Genomic DNA, 18,292 nt, shown 5'->3' on the forward strand with positions numbered 1-18,292 from the left:
CAGCAGCTCATCTGCATAGCAGAGGACACAGCTAAACAATCAACTCGCGCAAATAAAAAATACCAGAGAACTTCATTGAATGATAATGAAGACTATAACCTGCAAGTCTGAGTACTTAGCCCTCTAAACCGCAGCCTTCATGTAGTTTCCAAATATCATAACAAGAACAATTTGCATGAGTAAAATTTTGAAACGCTGAGTTAGTGTGAGAGGACAATGCATCCATTTAACATCTCCAGCCCCTGGAATTCTCATGAGCAATTTATACCATTGTGTTCTATGAAGCATTGTTCTTCTATTCAGTCCTTACAGTTTCGCACGTCAGAAATAACCCTCTTTTTCTGATGCTTCCACTTTCCTAGAGTGATCTTTTTACTTGGTAAGAATAGAAAAAAAAGGAGTTATATTAAAAGATATCTATTTGAAGAAAAAGTTTTATTGGGGATGGTAGATTTTTTTTCCTGTGCTAGGTTCATATTGAGCAGCTAATACCTTTAATGGTGGAGATAAGGATGGTGACACTTGTTTTCATAGCCAGTTCATATGTACGTATAAAGTCTACACATCTATCTATGCATACTTAAATGTAGAATCACAGCCGGAAAACATAAGCGTAATGAATCATTTTTTCCTGAAGTGTATATCATGAAGCCATTGAGATTACTTAGGTAAGAATAATGGCTGAACTGACCCTACATTTTTTTTTTAGGATTGAGCACCATATTATTCAAAAAATATTGTAAGTTTCCACACAGATATTTATAAATATTTCCCCAAAAGTCTTGTATTAAACATTTGAAGATTTGATCAGATGTTAAGACATGTGCAAAGTATCAGCAATTATTTATACTGGAAAGTCTTTTCCAGCACACGATCGCGGAGTTTGGTGTGAGATGCAGCAAAACAGGGAAAGCCGCCCGTGATTTTGCATCCACACGTAGAAGTGCGCTTGCATCGCGCCGGCGGCACAGCAGCTCCAAACTGCAGGAAGGCTGGGTGGGCCGTGGAGAGGCAGCTAATCAGCAGTGCAGGTGGTTCAGGTAGCTGCTTTTCACACAGATAATTAATGTGTACAAGTAGCTGCTAATTGCACGTTTCAGGAATGATTTATGAGGTGGCGGAGGGGAAAGAGGGACATGATCTAATTTCTTTGGGAACCTCTGCCATTCGTACAATGGTATCAGCACAGCTGTGCGATGGGACATGATTAATGAACAGCGGGTAAACACACTGCCATCGTACGGGACACTGTTTTGATGCCATGCTTGTCAAAATAGAGAGTGGCACTTAGGACGACGGTCAGTAGCAGCGCGGATTATGAGCTTTCTTTTACTCGCTAATTCGCTTGGACGTCAGACTTAACACCAGCCGCGGTTCTGAAACAAGGTCGTTTATGTCCGTCAGAACGGTTATTGGTGTAACATGGGCTGTTACCACTGACTTTTTATGAACTGGTTTGTGTTTATGAACAAAAGACTACGGATATTTATATTCTCTATGGAGGTCTAAGGGAAAACAAATTTGGCAAGGACTAATATTTATACAGGACATTAAATCTAGACTTATGAACATCTCTGTTAAATATCTGCATCCAGTACAGTATCTTGGCTGCTGCCTGCAAGCACATTTTACGTATTGTCACGTATCTCTTTTTCTGCTATCTGACGTGCACCACCCAAAACAGGTGTACGAAAATACTGCTTGTCTTTGCTTAGGAAGAATGATTTGCACATCCCTGTGTTTATTGTACCTTCTTATCTGGGCTAAAGATAATATAAAGTAATATGATACTTGTGCTGACTTTTTTGTGGGCTGATTAGCATATCAATTTGCTCTACTTCTGGTTTATCTTTGAAAAGATTGCTAATAAAATTTGAAAAAATTTAGCCATCTCAAAATAGTAAGTGTGCCCATAGGTCACTGATGTAAAGAGCCAGTGTTACGTGTTTCATTGAGGTGAAAAGGAATGCTTGTAACACTTTTCTCAATGAACTGTTTGTTTATCAGAATAGTATTGTGTTTTGCACTATGTTCTAGAAATTCTTTATATGAAGGATACGCCTCAAGCTATGTAATCAAAGTCTTTGTTTATTTCATTTTTAATAATTTAACATTTTAGATTGCTTCAGTTCAACATTAAAGAGTGAATACATTTGTTTCTATTTTTTATAGCTTTTAGAATTTGACAGAGAGCTGTCAGTCTTTAAAGACAGATTGTATGAACTGGACATCTCGTTTCCTCCCAGGTAAGATTCATATATAATCTGTTTATTTAATTATCTTACTAAAATGTAATCCTTACTAGCACTGTAGGTGAAATCTGGGTGTTTGTATACGTATTGTAGGAATGATCACGATCTTCATTCCCTTCATAAATGTTTACAGTCTTCCCACATCCCCTCAGTTACTGCATAAACAGGGACCGAGCAGTCCGCATCCGGGTTGTGCTCATCGTTTGGTTACAGCCGATCCTGTGTTTTGTAGTCGCTTTTAGAGTAGACCTGACGTTTTTGTGCACCAAGAGATGTATAGTTACTTCTATGCCCTAAACCCTGTTAAAATACTTTATTGCAACCACAAAGACAGTCTTTGCCTCAAGCTGTTGAAAACTGCCTTGCAAGTGACGCTTGCTAGAAAGAGACTTGAAGAAGTGGAAGTGCAGAGTCTAGTACCCTTGCTCAAGGTGGATCCAAGAGAAATATCAAGAAAGAGGACAAGAACATAGGTTCTGCTTTTTTGGCTTTAGTAAACATGTTATATAGCTAGTAAGACTGTTAGAATAATTTGGCTTTTTTAATGCACATATATGATTTTAATCTGATATATCCCCTTAACTGAATTTTAGCCATGAATAGACAGATACAGTTATCAAACAAAACCAAGATTTTTGCAGATGGTGGTCTATCCAGAAGAAATCTAAGGAAAAATTGACAGATTCTTAAATATCTATGTCCACCTTCCAAGAAGGAAGAAGTCACATCTCACAGTTGCTTTGAGGGAAAGGAATATTGTATTCACAAAGAAAGCTAATGTAAAGTTACAAGAAGCCATAGATAAGAGACTGCTTTTTATATATGTTATGTATATATCTACATAGATGCATCTATATAGATATCTGTTAAATCAGATACAATATTCTTAAATCTTGGGTTTTTGTCCTTTAAGAACAGAAAGAAAAGTATGATGTTTTGGCATACACTGGAAAAAATTTGGAAAGCTTGCCTTTTTGTTATCATAATCTCATTATTTCTCACCAGCCAGCTGCGATACTGATTATATTGATCCCTCGGGACAAAGGAAGTATGCATGGAGAGGTTACCGCTGCTCTAAATTGTTCTTATTGATTGAGTATGATAACAGAAGACCAGCAGTGTGTACTTCCTTGAGTGTATTTCATTAGTTACGTACCTGGTCGGGGGGAAAGGAGGTGAGGGGAAATAGATGTGAATTTTTTTGCCAGAAATACTCTGCCGTTGGATTTCTCCAAGTTTAGTGCTTCTTTTAAAGTAGACATCAATTCCCTTAATTTTCAGTGAAAACTGTCCATCTAAAATCAGTTTCTCTGACAATGTGTGATAAAACACACACATTTTCTCAGAACAGATAAGTGAATGTACAGCTCAAACTCCAGCTATCGCCCTCAGTTGTAGTGAGTCCCAGCCGAAGTGCTTGGCTTCCAAAAGCAAATAGTATGGCATATTTTGTGTGTAAATAGTGTGGGCAAGACTGGGAACACCACTTACTTTTAAAGCTCTCTATCACTTTGTACTTGTTTTTGCTACTTCTTGTCCTGGTTTTTTTGCTTGCTTATAGCTTTGTCAACCTTAACCATATAGGCTTGGATTTCCTGCTTACGAATGAAAATTCTTGGAAAAAATCAACCAGAACAGTGCATCAATTTGCAAACAAAGTGCAAGTCCAAGCAAACCTTGCATCCAGAACAATCCAGAAAAATATGTTGTTCCACAGATGTTTGCAGTTTCTTTGCTCTAGAGCAAAGATTTGAAATTTAGTGTGAGTAGTCGTTGGGTCTAAGTTTGTACTTTTGCCCTGTCTGCGAAATGATGAGAACTTTTGGCCAAGTCACAAATACGTGCAGATCTCCTTAGAGATTTGCAGTGTTATTTTAGTGGCTAAGTTTCTTGCAGATTGCAGCTAGAGCGGACACAATCCAGGATTTTCCTTCCAGCTACTAAGGGCCATGCCCTCTGAGGTTGTGGGCAAGTAAAATGAGCCTTCTTCTCCTGTACTTTTAACTGGAGCAAGCAGAGTGGGGGGAAACCTCCACGAATGAAATGCAAAAGCCGGAACTGCATGGGAAGTAGTAACAGTAGTAGAATGGGAAAATAAGCAAGGAGGGAAATCAGGATTAGAGCACTTGCAACCGTATGAGGAAGGACACTTCTCGATACTTCTTAAAAGTGTGTTTATTTGTAGAACTGGTGTTAGTTTGGTTGAGCAAGGAGACTGCCGCAGAAGGCAGCTGGGGAAGGGGACTGGAATAAGAAAACTGGAAACTGGAAAGAAAGTGGTTGCAAAAGGTGAATAGGAATTAGAAGCAGTCAGTAGATAGAAGGCGATGTGGGAAAAGAAAAGCAGGTCTCATCAAGAGCTGTAACAGAGGAACTGTGACTGAATGGACGAGGAGCCACACAGGCAGGTCGATGGGCACCAAGGTCCGTGATAAGGACCTGGGGAGAAAGGTGGGGTGTTGGTAGGAACTAGAAACTGTATAGGCAGGAGTCACCTGGTAGCTGTGCTGGAGAAAGGCATAGCTAGGAGTCAGCAAAAGGAAGCCTGGCACCCAGGCTGGGTCTCCAAGCAAGGAGACCAAGACTCGCAGAAGGCAGAAGAGGAAAGCTTTAGCAAGTTACCTGATGAGAAAATAGGGCAGTGAGCCAGGGCTGGAGAAGAGGAAGGGCTGGTCAAGGATGATTTGGAGTGCCGGGGGAGAGCGCTGAAAAGCTGTAGGAAGAGTGAGATGGCCACAGGACGTTCCCTTGGAGCGTGACAAGGAATGGGTCTCACCTTCCCCTGGTTGAAGTGGGTAACTGGGAAGAAGGTTTGCTGTGTTTCTGTCTAACACTGATCCACGAAGACCGTGATAAACTGCTGCTGTCACCTCCTCTTAGCTCCTCTGATAGACGTTGGGGGGTGACCTACAGGTACCAGCCTGGGTGGTGGCTGCTGTGGATATGGGCCACCTGATGGCATTTCTGGAGAGTTTCAGCTTGGTTTTCTTTAATCCAGACTATAGGGGAAAAAGCTAATGAAAATTATGATCGCAGATCATAAGGGGTTTGCTCTGGGGACAGAAAAAAAAAGAAGCGTTGTGTGTGTAGAGGGCCTTACTTCGTTTTTTTAAACATCAGAAGCTGAAGTACATAGGAGTCGCTGGCAGGCTGCGATACGCCGTTTCTCATATGGCCAAAAGGGAGCTTGAAAGTGGCTTAATGTGAGACTCTTTAAGGAAATAAAGAAGCCCTGGGGGAAAATGGAAGATGTTAGACAAAAGAATTAGAAGTTAAATTGGGAGTAAATAAGAGAGCTTGTCAGAGCTGTAACTGAGAACTGCCGATGCCGCTACTGAAACAGCAGTTGAAGTTAATGTGCGCTTCGGGGGAAAGGAAGGGGAGGATCAAATTAACAGGAGCAAGAGGAGCTAAATTAAAATATTAGTCACCTGCATTTGTACTCTCTGCTGTCTTGGTTTCCCTGACACTGAGCATTAACATGAAATGGTGTATTTTGATCCCATTAACATTTTAAGCTACTGTATCTACTGTATGAGTCTGTTATCATCTAGAAGAAAAATAGTAAATAAAGTGCTACACTGGAGATGAACCTGTGGTAAAAACTGCAAGACCAGCTGAAAATGTTGCATCCCCAAAATCCCTGTGATAGTTCAGGCCATGGATGTAACCCAGATTTTGATTTTGTCTTCTTGATACAGTGAAATAAATGAACAAAATACCCTGTAATGTGAGCCATGCCTTCCCTCCCCTCCCCTGCCCGCATGCACGCAGGCTTTGGTGGGATTACAGGAAACTGCTCTTTAAAGGTCTAGGGCTGTCCTCTAGGAGAGCTCACCAACTGCAGTAATTGAGGGCAGCTTATCTACTGCCAGGTTCTTCATTGTTGATTTTATTACTTATTTTTGTTTCCTTGCAAAACCAAAGCCAGATTTGGCTCGTGTCCCTGTTTTGTTTTCTACACACCACCAATATTAGAGATGAAGTATTTCATTAGCCACAGTTTCTTTTGGCTTCCAAGATTGGAGTCCAGGTGGCTGAGCCCCGGATGCCTTTTGATCTGCAGTGCTGGCTGTGGTGGGCTCCGGTCCTGCTCTTGGTCCCAGAGCAAGGAGAGGTCCCAGACTCGGTGTCCGGGGTGGCTGGAAGCGCCTGGCGTGGGCGTTGCGGCACAGCTCTTCGCGAGACTGCACCCTCATGTCTGCAGTCGCTGCCGAGCCTTTCCCCACCGTCATCAGCAGTCGCGTTATTCTTGGTTCTGTTGTCTTTCGAATAGGATGAAAAACCAAGCTCCTGACCACTCCTTGCCATAAAAGATCCCATAGCACTGTTGCAAGAATAAAGAGGTCTAGACAAATGTTTTGGCCAAAGTCCAGGTAATTAGAGCCCAGCTCCCTAAATTGCGCTGTTGCTTAAGTTGGACATAGTGGTATTCCTCACTTCCTGCCCCAAACCGCTGTGGAGCGCGCTGGTGCCGTGCTGATTGCTGCCCTCCATTCAAGTGGTTGGTGCGTGGCCGTGGTACGGGACGTGGTGCAGAGATGCTTTCACTCGCTCAGACTTGCAAAGCAGCAGATCTGCATTTCTAGGTGGAAGCGGGCGTCTGAGCACAGCCCTCAGCAGGGACCTGGTCCAGCTCCTGGACATCGAAGGGGAGCACAAAAGGGGATAAGCACGCTCCTTTGCCTGCTACTCCTTGTTCCCTTGGCATAACTAAAAATAGTAAGAAATTTACCTCTAACACTACTCAGGAAGTAAAAATTTTTATAAACTGAAAGCTGGTGCTTCCTCTGTTGCATGGAAGAGATGCTAACGCTGGGTTCATATAAAACAAAGTTTCTTAGAATTTCAGCAGAGCATTGAGAATATTGATAAAAACAGAAGATGTAAAACAACCTAAACGCAAGCATAGACAAAGAGCAGAACAGAGCTTTACTTTAGGGTGTTTTTTTTTCACCCATCCACCCTACTTTTGTTCTGAATCCTGTGACAAGAGAATCCTACTGCCAGTTCCATAGTCCTTGCATAGTCACTGGGTCAGGAGAAGTTTTGCCTAAAGAGAAGTGATGAACTGGAATCACTATTGTTAGACTTGCTGCAGGTCAAAATGTCCTACTTTTGTTCATGAAACTAAGCACCTTGATTTTCCTGGAAAAAAATAGTATGATTTATTTTTGGTTCTCTTGAAGTAGTGGCTACAAAGTGCTATTAACTGTAAAAACAGATTTTTTGAATAGGCAAAAAGCAATGTTTTTAATGTAGGATTTTTTTTTTTAACTTAGAGTCTTTTCACTCAACCAAGAAAGAGGTGAAAAATATGGCCTAACTTTTGATTTAATTTACTGACAGTTTTTTCTCCATTTTCCCCTCATTTTTCCTTCTCCTCTGGAAAAGAAATCTGTAGTTTATCATGACTTGGCCACTTGGCTGTACTTTTTGTAAATATAAGATTAATATAAACGATATTTGTCATATATCCAGTCATACTTGATTTTGTATTTTTAACTAAAGGAGAATAGGATCAGCCCTGCCTATTTAGAAACTACTTCTTTAAGGATCTCAGTATTCTTAGCTGCAAAGTGTATGGAACATCAGTTTGTGCTGCAAATGCAACAAACAAAGCTTTTTTCACTGAAGGGAGAGACAGAGAAAGATCTAAAGTCACTTTTTGTGTCAGGCTTATGGGCTTAATAAATGAGCGTTTGAATTTAAAAGGAAGTTGTAAGAGATTGTAATGATAGCCTTAAAGAAGTATTTCAGATCTGTTTAGTTAGCGAATTGATGTCAACTTTTACAGCAACAAATACTTAAATATAAAAGCTTGGGCTTTATGAAGTTGAGGAAAAACTTGTTAGACCAAAATTTCACTTTTATTATTCTCTTTGTATTTTGTCTTTCTCTTCAAATCCAATGTGATAGTTTGCTTACACGGAGTTTCTTAATGCAAACATTAATTGCCTGAGCTTTAGTATGTTTGGGCAAATCTAAGTTATAAGCTGTTATAATTAATAACCAAATTATACTATATTCTTTTTTCATACAATACATATAAATACAATTTTATCAATGTTAGATGGGCGCTTTTTTTTTTAAACTTCATTTCACCATCAGAGAGTACATGATATTTTAATTATGGTCCATTGATTCAGTCTGTGGATTACTGTCTCTACTTCTGCTCTCGTTCCATAGTGTTACGGTCTTGTACCATGAGATGTTGGCCAGAGATCGAGGGCAGAATATCTCAGTTAAAATGTCATTGAATACACTCAATATGGATTCCACATCTCTCAAAAAATAAAAGGCCAATTAGGACAACTTTTTTTTGGTCTTTATTTGCTTCATAACTTGTACATATAATTAATAGCCCGATTTGCACATAGAGTTTTACAGCTTCGTTCCTGGCTTACTTAAATTTTTTTCCCTCAAAAAGCTAGCGTTATGCTTGAGAGTCAATGTTCTCCTGAGCTAAATGGGAAAGGTCACATCCCTTTGAGTTGCAACAGACTAAGTTACTTATAAATTCATTTTTTGTAAGCATAAACTGTTTATTCTCTGGATATCATCTTGAGCTCGTATTGATGCACTACAATAGCTGGCCTGGAGTTGCGAGCTTTACTGTTCTGAAGGCAATGGTATTTTTATAGTTAACTTCTGTGGGGCTGAAATTTCATCCCGAGTGTTTTCCTTGTTTTTTGTTTTTGCTCCTTCCCTACAGGGGTTTTACACTGTGATCAGGTATAAATGTAGATAGGTAAAAGCATATTGTGTTGCTGTTACGCCATGATGGGCACTGGGGGACGACATCGGCGGCCGCAGCCTCCCCCGCCGGTGTCCTCCAGGGCAATGCTGGACAGGCCCCCTTTCTTCAGAAGAAGGCTCTGTCTCGAGTGGAAACCTCTGTTTTTTTTACAAATGAATAACATCCCAATTAAAATAATAGGAAGTAAGAAGACAGTCCCTTTCCGTGGTGGCAGGTATTATGGGGAAGGGCGCACCCGTGAAAGAAAACGTCTCTTTTCAAGAGAAAAACTTTGGGTTACAGTTAGTGATGACCAGCACTTTCATTGAGAACCTCAAACAAGGAACCGAGTTCTGAATTCTCACGTGTTTGTCCCTGTTCATGTTTACTGCAGCAGCACCATCACACATGCATACCCTGCACGCATCTCCTCTTCAAGATTTTCTCTAACCTCTTCCATTAAAAAGTCTTCCGTATAAAGAGAGTGACCAGAAGTGTTTATCTTTAATAGTACTTTTTTTCAGGTATGACTATAGAAGTATCTCAGAATTTAACTTTAAATTTGAGTTTCCACTCTAAAAAATTAGAGTAAACCGTATTACTGTTCTAGAAAGTGTTTAGTAGTTCAGGTGTCCTCAAAAGTGGTAATGTACTTAGAGTTACAGACTAAGGAACTATCAAATCTGATTCTAGCATATTCTCAGTTTTCATTAAAAATTGAAATGAGTCTTCTGTTGTAATAGTCATAATGGAAAGGACATTTCTGTACGTTTCTATGTCTTAATTGTACATGATATTAATACATCTGCATCTTTCACAATTAATTTCTCTGTCCCTACTCCTTAATTTCAAGAGAAGCAATGACAGTTATCTAGGCATATATTTTTACACTAGTAAGATTTTTTTTTAAAGGAAATGACTGTACTTTTCTCTTAAGATGAACCTGCTTATATGCAAGTTTTGTCTGAAATTTTCATACTCCATTTCAAAAGTTGTATCTTCTCGTGAGGCACCAGAAGTCTCCTCATACCACGAGGCTGCAATGTTTGCTGGTTCCAATTTAGAGAAGGAATGAGCATTTGAGCCGTGCCAGTTAGGAGTATACTTCGGGCGACTGAAAAGGCGACGTTCTTGTGCCTGGAGGTTCGTTTTTGAGCGTGCAGTACAAGCTGTAAATTCATACCACTTATGCTCAAGAAGCCATCCATCAGGTGAGGCGTGACAAGCCTGACCGCCGCACACCCCTGTGATGAATTTGGCTTTCCCGTGCGAGCGGTGGCCCTGGAGCCAGCCAGGCGTGACACGGCTGCGGGCAAGTGCCAGCGGTCCCACAGGAAGGGTGCGGGACACACGGTGGGACGCAAGTGAGGAGACGACAAAATGCTTGGTTCTCAGGGAAAGGGACCAGTTGAGTTTTCTTAATGTGTTGATAAAAATCTCCTGTATTCATAAATGTTAGGGAAACAGACCTTGCCTGAGACTTTACGGTCATGATAGGTAAGAGTTACCATTCTTGCTTTCTAGGATTTAGGGAAAATAATAAAAGGAAAGATTAGTAAGTGAGCAAAGCAAAGCAAAAGGCATATTTTAATGTGCTTTTCCATAAAACGTGACATGCTTCCCTATAGTTTGTTACCTTCCCTTTTCAGCTGATTGTAAACTAGATTGAGTAATTGGTGTGAACTCTTATCGCCTGTAAGAGACAGAAAGTATCTCAGGAATCATTATTTACAAGTCATAGCTAAAAAGGAGGTCTTTGTAGATTTTCAGCTACTGTTGTATCATGCATTGTAATATCAGTTTTTGAAGGCTTAATTTTATATAAACATTTTCTTAATTTCTTTCCAGTTGCTGTGCTAGCGGTTCCTAAAAGTAAAATTTTGATTCATTTTAAGTGCAGCGGGCGCAAGGACAGGACGTAGTGCTGGAGCAGATGATGGTGTCACCCCATGGGCAGGTGCTCACCTGTAAGCGGAGGCAGCCGAGTTTGCTCCCAGGGTGGCTCCTCCAGGTTATTTCACAGGAAACAATCCCTGGATAAAATATGAAATATACATATATACATATATATATATATAGGAGTGGGGACCCGTGTCCTGGCCTCATTCTCCCTCAGTTCATGTGAATACTTCAAAGTCATATTTGTCCCCCTCCCCGCGCCAGGGAATCTTGAGGTCCCGCGGCAGCGACGGAGCCCACCGAGACACGCTGTCTGCTCCGGGGCTGGGACCGCTGTCCTGGAAGGAGGAAACATGCTTCCACGTTTATCCGGCAGGCAGAGAGCTGAATTTGGGGGGAGCGCAGTGGCTGCGGTTAGGCGGCGAGGGTGGCATCTCCTGCAGCGTCCCCTCCTCTCCTCCTGCGTAGACAAGGTGAAGGGACGCAGCGTTTTCAGAATTACTGCTCCGATCTTAGTTGGGGATAAAATACGCTCAAGCTCTTTTTCTTATGTAGCCTTTAATCCACCATTTGAACTTTTTTTCTGTCCACCTTTGAAACAGCAGTTCGCTTCTAAGTTTCCAAACTGGGCAATATGCGAATGGAAACTGTTGGATTCCACACAAATATGTAAATATTTTAAATTAGACGTTAATTTTGAAAGGTATTTATGGCGATTACATTCTTCAGTAGCCGTAGTTCTGCGTGGAGCCAAATGCGATTGCAGCCGTCGCCTCGGCAGCGTTAAGGCACGGTAAGTTGGCGTTAGCTAACACGCAGCCGGGCTTCCCTGTGGTCCCGGCTGGCTCCGTGCTGGCGCGCGCGCCGGCGGCAGGGTTTTCCTCCAATCCGCTTTGCGTGCGGGAAGGACGCTGGAGCAACTTCTGAGCTCTCCCAGCAGCCGCTTCCAAGACCCGCGCGTCTGCAGGCACTGAGAGGCTGGCAGAGCTCAGAGCAAAACGCAGCGCAGCTGTCGTTCTTCTCCCGCGCAAAACTGCGATTTAGTTCAGGACCGTGTGCCTGCTGGACGCTGTAGGGCGCATTGCAAGCTCGCTGCCTTTACATAGAAAGTAGGGAGTCCTCCTTAACATTTTTTCAGAAATTATCCACTATTCCTATATTTTGAGTGCTTTTGCCTAATATAGCGAGTATTCATGTTTTCACCTCGTTACCCTTTGTAATCTAATGTAGCCTGTAGCAACCTTGCCCGCTGGAGACTAAACGCAATTCTGAATTTTACACTGCGTGAGCTCTGTCGATCAGCGGCCGAGCAGCCAGCCGGAGCAAACAGCGAGCCCAGCGCGCGGCCGGGAAAGAGCCGGTGCTGATCAGCAATCACTGCGCGAGGTGGTAGGTGTGAAACGACATTGTGGTCAGTCAATATACAGGTGGGCAATTGTTAGCTTTATCGCTGCTCTCCATTAATTATTATAATTATTCTTGTAGCTGTAGTATGGCAAAGATAGGAGCTGACTTTAGCAGGGGTTCACACCCAGCTACAAGGTTTGCTTTCAGATAAGTCTGCATGCACAGTAATCTCGTGTATTAATCATTCTCTTAAAGTGACCTATTCTTGTTTGTTGTTGCATTAGGCTGTCGTGTAATTTACTGGTTAGACATATGCTTGCCCCTTAGATATCCTCTGTGTGATATTTCTCTCAAGCAGACCCTCTGCACTGATAACACCTCGGCTTTGACACCTCTCGCCAAGAGAGACAGGTTGGATTTCATTTATTCCTGGAAGAATGGTTCTCCTTTGGACTTCTCTCCACCCCTGCTCCTTTATTCTTGCAGAATCCTGTTTAGTCTGTAATCTTTATTTATTCGCTACCCTGGTATTTTGTCCCGTGACCTTTTTTTATTCTAATAGGTTGCACAATGATACATATTTTTTTCTGGTGTAACTTGTGCTATAGAGGGTGAACTGGTCTGTTCTGCATGAAGCAAGTTCATCTTTAAATACATTCATTTATTCTTTCCCTTCCTCAGAGGCAATTCAAAAAAGAGCAGTTTTGCCTTTTGTACTAAACCCTGTTGGTGCCATTGTATATATTTCAAAAGTTGCCCTTTTGTGTGAAACCGGAAGACAAGATGATGATTTATTTCTTGGTGGGCTGCTCTTACTTGTCAGTGTCCTCACCAAATCGCCCGTATGTTTTGGGGGTATACAAATCATCTGCTACCAGATTTGGTAAAACGGTACCCACGAAGCAAACAGGATTCACCTGCTGCAGTGACTCATCCATTTCCCGAGTCAAAACATCGCCTCGGTGGTGCTCGTGGATCCTCTTGTCTCCCAAGGGGGGATCTTTGCACCCAAGTAGGTTAAAAATTGTTAATTACCTAGATGTTTTTTATCCTTGTTTTATCAATTACTCTTACAACACATTATTTTTCTCCTACTTAAGATGGATTTGTGCATTTTCAACCAAATAGAAATACTTCATCCCTGCACTGTAAAGCACCTTCCGGTTATTAGTGAGGTATCTTCAGCCATCAGTGGATCACTCGACCCCAGAGGAATAAATTCCCACAGAACCTGCCTGTGGCTGCCTGGGCTCTGCCGGCGTCCGTGCAGGGAGCTCCGGAACCACTTCCCTGCTGGAAGGAGCCGTGCTCTCCCCTGAAACAATCCTAACTGTGCCATGAAAATGTGCTCTTACACAGCTTCTGGCCCCATTTACCTTCTCAAATTAAACCAGTATCGCTCTCACCATCATTCTCAAATAAGGTGCAAATTAAAATAAGGTGTGTGAAGAACTGGATAGAATTACTCAAGTTAGCAGTTCTGTCTGTTTTAAGGAATTGCAGCACAGGAGAAAGAGAGGGAGTTCAAAGAAGCAGGAAAGTTTCAAGGACTGAGTATTGTGGTTGGCCATGTGTAAGGTGAGGATTGCAAACCATGCTGCAAGCAAAACCTAAAATTCTAAAAAGGTTATGATTTTTAGTATTAAGTAGGCCTTTAATGGTATTCTTTTTACCACAAATGTGTCATGCTAAGTAAGGTCTGAAAATGCTGCTGAAAAGACCAGTAGTTTGGAACCAGAATCCTTTCCCACCTGTTGTCTCAGTTTTGCAGTATTTTTTTTTTCCAAATTAGAGTTTGTAAAATTACAACCCAAAAGTAACTTACTTTAAGTCAGGCACATTCCCAGAAAGGACGTTTAGCTCTATCAAAGTCACACGCAGCGACAGCAGACTGTTTTGCTGAAACAAGCCAGCATTGGGTCGTTCCCAGCGGGCCAACATTATTCATCGTTCTGTTTATCCACTTGTAATAGTAGCGGTATTACATACATTTAGTGGAGTACAACATTATTGTTATTAAAGCAATAGGGCACGTCATTCATTGTCCATTTGCTGAGGCATTATTATCACTGAATAATCCATTTTTGTTAGCGGGGGCTCTTTACTGAACAGCAAAACATAGCGTACTGGTTGCTATTAGCCGTGTGTCAGTCTCTCGCCCTCAGGCAGGCTAAATACCTTGCAAAGGGGCACTGATAAGGCAGGCGTTAATGGTGCAAGAACTTACTCAGAGTCATATTATCGCCACGGGTTAGCAGTAGGATATGCTTCCAGTCGATAAGGGGGGATTTCCTCTGTTGGGAACATTATAGGTGGAAGAAAGCAGCCGGTTATTACTCGCTGGAGAAAAGGAGCTCTGGATTTCTTTCTTTTTTTTGCTGGAAAAAAGTCCACAGAGGTAACCTGATGATATAGAAATGTTAACCCTGAAGCATATTACAGACATATATTACAGCGGCATGGTAATTACGCAAACAAGGTTGTTAAGCCAAAAAGTAATATGCCCAACATAAATCCATAAAAAGGTTGAGGAAAAAAAGCATTGTGTCGTTAACCTTCGTGCTTTGTGTCCTGCCCGGAGTTATGGCTCGAGCCCTGTTTACCCTTCTTACCCTTTGCTGCTGGCCTGCCCGGGTGACCCCCTTCTTATTGTCACCTTTGACTCTGACTCTTGGTGCCATCACCATGGTGTTAGTGTAGCATTTGCAAGTAGCAGCTGCTTAACACATTGTACTTTAACTACTGTGTTTGCAGGACTGTGTTTGCCCTCCTGATTTGGCTTAAGTGAGATGCATATCATGGCCGGTTAGCTCGCAGAGCATCGTGAGGGCTTATTAGTATTTTGGTACGTGGGAAGCAGCTAATTTATTGCAAACAGCAGTGCGTCTTACAGCTTAGCTTGGACTATCTGCTGCCCACGATGAGCATATGAAGATAAATTGCGCGGGGTCATTTGTTAGGAAGCGAACTGTGGGACCCAAATCTCCCTTTTAGATTCAGGGAAATATAAAATGGTAATTCAATTTGGAGGAAGAAACTAATGATCTGAAAGCTGACAAAAACTAGCCCTGGCATATGCTGTTTCTCAGAAGTCATACTTTGCCTGGTCAAATGACATTTTACTGAGATCATGCTGGTGTACCAAGTCACATTAACGCTGAGTTAGAGCCTCATCTATTAAAAATACCAAAATACTTTTATCTATATCTTTGTCCTTGCAACTTTCAAAGCACCAAAGCTTGAACGAGCAGCCTAGATTCACCATCCTTTCTTTTTGTAAAAACATCTTAGACAATCTAAAAAATATATCAGAGTTAAGTGTAAATCAGTCCAACATTTTCTTTCAAATTATTAAAATAGTACATAGTGCTTTGTAATTCCATCCCATCTCAAATATTTTATATTACAAACAACTCGGTGACACAAAATGTGGGGACAACTGATGGATGAGAACGGCAGCAGTCAGATGAGTAGATGAGGACAGTGAGTGGTCTTTGAATAGGAGGTATTTTCAAGTCCCTGAAACATGATAAAATTTGCCTAAGCAGCTGCACATGAATCTAGACATAATATGCACATTTTTCAGAATGACCTTTGTTGTACTAAAGAAAAAACATCGCAGCAGAGTTTAAGTTTTCTCCTCTATTTTCTGGTGGGTGTTGTCACACTTTCTACAACCCTGCTAGAAATGTCTCAGCCACAGAAGATAGAATCTGTAAAGCGGCACCAAAATCCATAATTGCTATGTTCTTCGCAATGTGCAAAACCGATCTGGGATCCCAACTGCACGTGACGGGCAGCTTTAAGGTGCGACCGCTCCAAGCGGATGAATTGCTTCCTGTTAGAAACTGCATTTTACCCATCTCAGTAGCACTTTTTATCCTTTCCTGCACAAGAGAGGAGTTCATTAGGAGCATTTTTCCTGACTGGAAATGCCAGTTAAAGAGACATTTATATGCATTGTATTGTTGGCTTGTGTTTCGAGTTGAGACACTGTTGACAGGATGGTTTATGATGTCAGAAGACTTTTCACCCTGCAGTAAGTATTTTTGTAAAGGTGTCCAATCATGTCTGACAATACCTGTCAACAGCAGTAGTGAAGTAACATTACCGATGCTCTTAATGTTTTATTTTCCCCAAACAGTTGCCAAGTAGCTCTTATCCTTATTAACTGTAATACCAGTAGTTCACTCAAAAGGCTGTTCCTTATTAACAAAGTTAGTTAACAATTCCTCCAAGTATGCAGTTAAATTTCGACAACGTTTAGCGTTATATTAATTACATTGCTTTAATTAGTACCTTTTGGAAGTTTTATTCAGAAAGCCCACTTGATAGTAATCCTTCTGGTTAAATAAAATGAGAGCAACTGAAATAAAAGTGTGTGAAATAAAGTGAAAAAGCAGCTAGAAGTAGCATCATCAGAAAAAATAGAAATCCTGAACAACTGTGAAGAAATTGTACGAGCCTCTGGCATGGGTGCTCTTAACTCCCGAACTGTCTCTCCACCATCCACAGGCACATACAGTCACCATGCGTTTTGCTTACCCCTGTGCTGTCTGACACACAGGGAGAATAACGGACTATTTTTGCTATTAGTTATTCAGCTAACACGAGTGGTTAAGGTCCTAGATTTCAGCTTAATTTTGCTGGTGTTGTAAACAGGGCAGCAAAATTGTTCCACATGGGATTTCTGATTTCTCAATTTGTGTTTTTATGTATTTAGTATAGTATATGCAAAGTAAAAAGTCAGTAGCCACATTGAATATTCAAGTTAGGAAGTACTTAAATTAAGGTTGTCTGTGCAGTCTTAGCTTATCTATAGCACACATATGTGTTAGCATTATATCTATTTATCATTTATATTTCAATGGTGCCTAGAGGCTGTAACCTGTTATTTCCCATTTTTGACTATATGAATACCTACTATTCATTCTTAAGATCACTGCTTGCTGTACATTGCTCAAGATAGATGGTGACTGAGGCAGAACGCTACAGGAAGAAAAAGATGTTCTTTCCTCTCTAGCTGCGGGGCTAAAAGAGCTGCTTCTCCCTTTTTCTCTGCCAGAGTCACCACTCTTTGGTGGTCAAGACTTCCATAATGGTGAAGTGATGCTTGCCACTTGGGACATTAATACTGGATTTCTTAGAGTGTTTGGTCCATAAAATTATTTTTAGCACATCTGTAATTGTTTATACAATTCACAGATCATTAACCGACTAGAAAATCTCTTAACTAATATTAATAACTGAGCTTTGAATTAAGAACTGTGAGTTCCTTCCTTGCCTGGAACGAGTGTGTTAAAAGGGGCTGGAGATGTCAGGAAAGCAAAGCTGTTTTAACACGCTGATATGAGACAACCTCGTATTTATTGCCTTTTCGGAGATATGTATTAAAAGAATAGGTCTGTTTTCTGCATGTGCACAAATTTAAATTTAGATTATCCTTTAAAACAAACTATATTTATGCTTTGTTTCAAAGAAGCAGGTGAGAAGTGGGCTTGAATGAAAGGAAAAGAGATAAATTGTGAACCACTCCAGAGAGAAGGAAAAGTTAACAGTCAAGTAGAAGTGTGTATTAGCACGCTCAATCTTTGTAATCCCACTGAAGTCAGTGGAAATATCTTCCAGCTTCTTGAGCGCCATCTTAAGCCTGTGCTATCTGGGCAGTTGTCATATTGGAAGAAGTAAAACCAGTGTTGTGACTTTATATCCTGGATTTTTTTTCCGAAATACCTGCACTACCATTAATTATCCTATTGGATATGCCTACAAAAACCCAGATTTGCCAGCGGTGCTCTTCCAGGAGTCCTGTATTTGTAGTATCCAGGGTATCCATATGGGAGAAAACCCTTAGGAACACCCCAAACGAGGGAGAAGCGTCAGCGTTCGCAGGAAGATGCAGCTCTAGGCGCAGTCAGACTGCCGTAATTCCACTGTTCCTTAAACTGCGGAATGGGGCGATGGAAACGTTACTGGAACGTGCATTGTTTGAAAATTTTTCTTCTGAAATAGCATCCATTCAGTGATATGTTTCATGCAAATTTCTTCGGTGGCA

The 18,292-nt window shown here is 41.3% G+C and overlaps 1 protein-coding gene across 2 annotated transcripts in view; it reads left to right on the top strand.

Annotated features, from left to right (window-relative positions):
- Positions 1 to 18,292, top strand: part of INPP5A (inositol polyphosphate-5-phosphatase A) — a 248,059-nt gene that overhangs the window by 219,078 nt on the left and 10,689 nt on the right. For both annotated transcript variants that reach the window (XM_067300397.1, XM_067300398.1), the window contains one exon: positions 2,173 to 2,246. In XM_067300397.1, coding sequence (XP_067156498.1) covers positions 2,173 to 2,246 — 74 coding nt within the window. The remainder of the gene's footprint in view (positions 1 to 2,172; positions 2,247 to 18,292) is intronic.

This window comes from Apteryx mantelli, chromosome 7 (assembly GCF_036417845.1).
Source record: "Apteryx mantelli isolate bAptMan1 chromosome 7, bAptMan1.hap1, whole genome shotgun sequence".
NCBI classification, from domain to species: Eukaryota; Metazoa; Chordata; class Aves; order Apterygiformes; family Apterygidae; genus Apteryx; species Apteryx mantelli.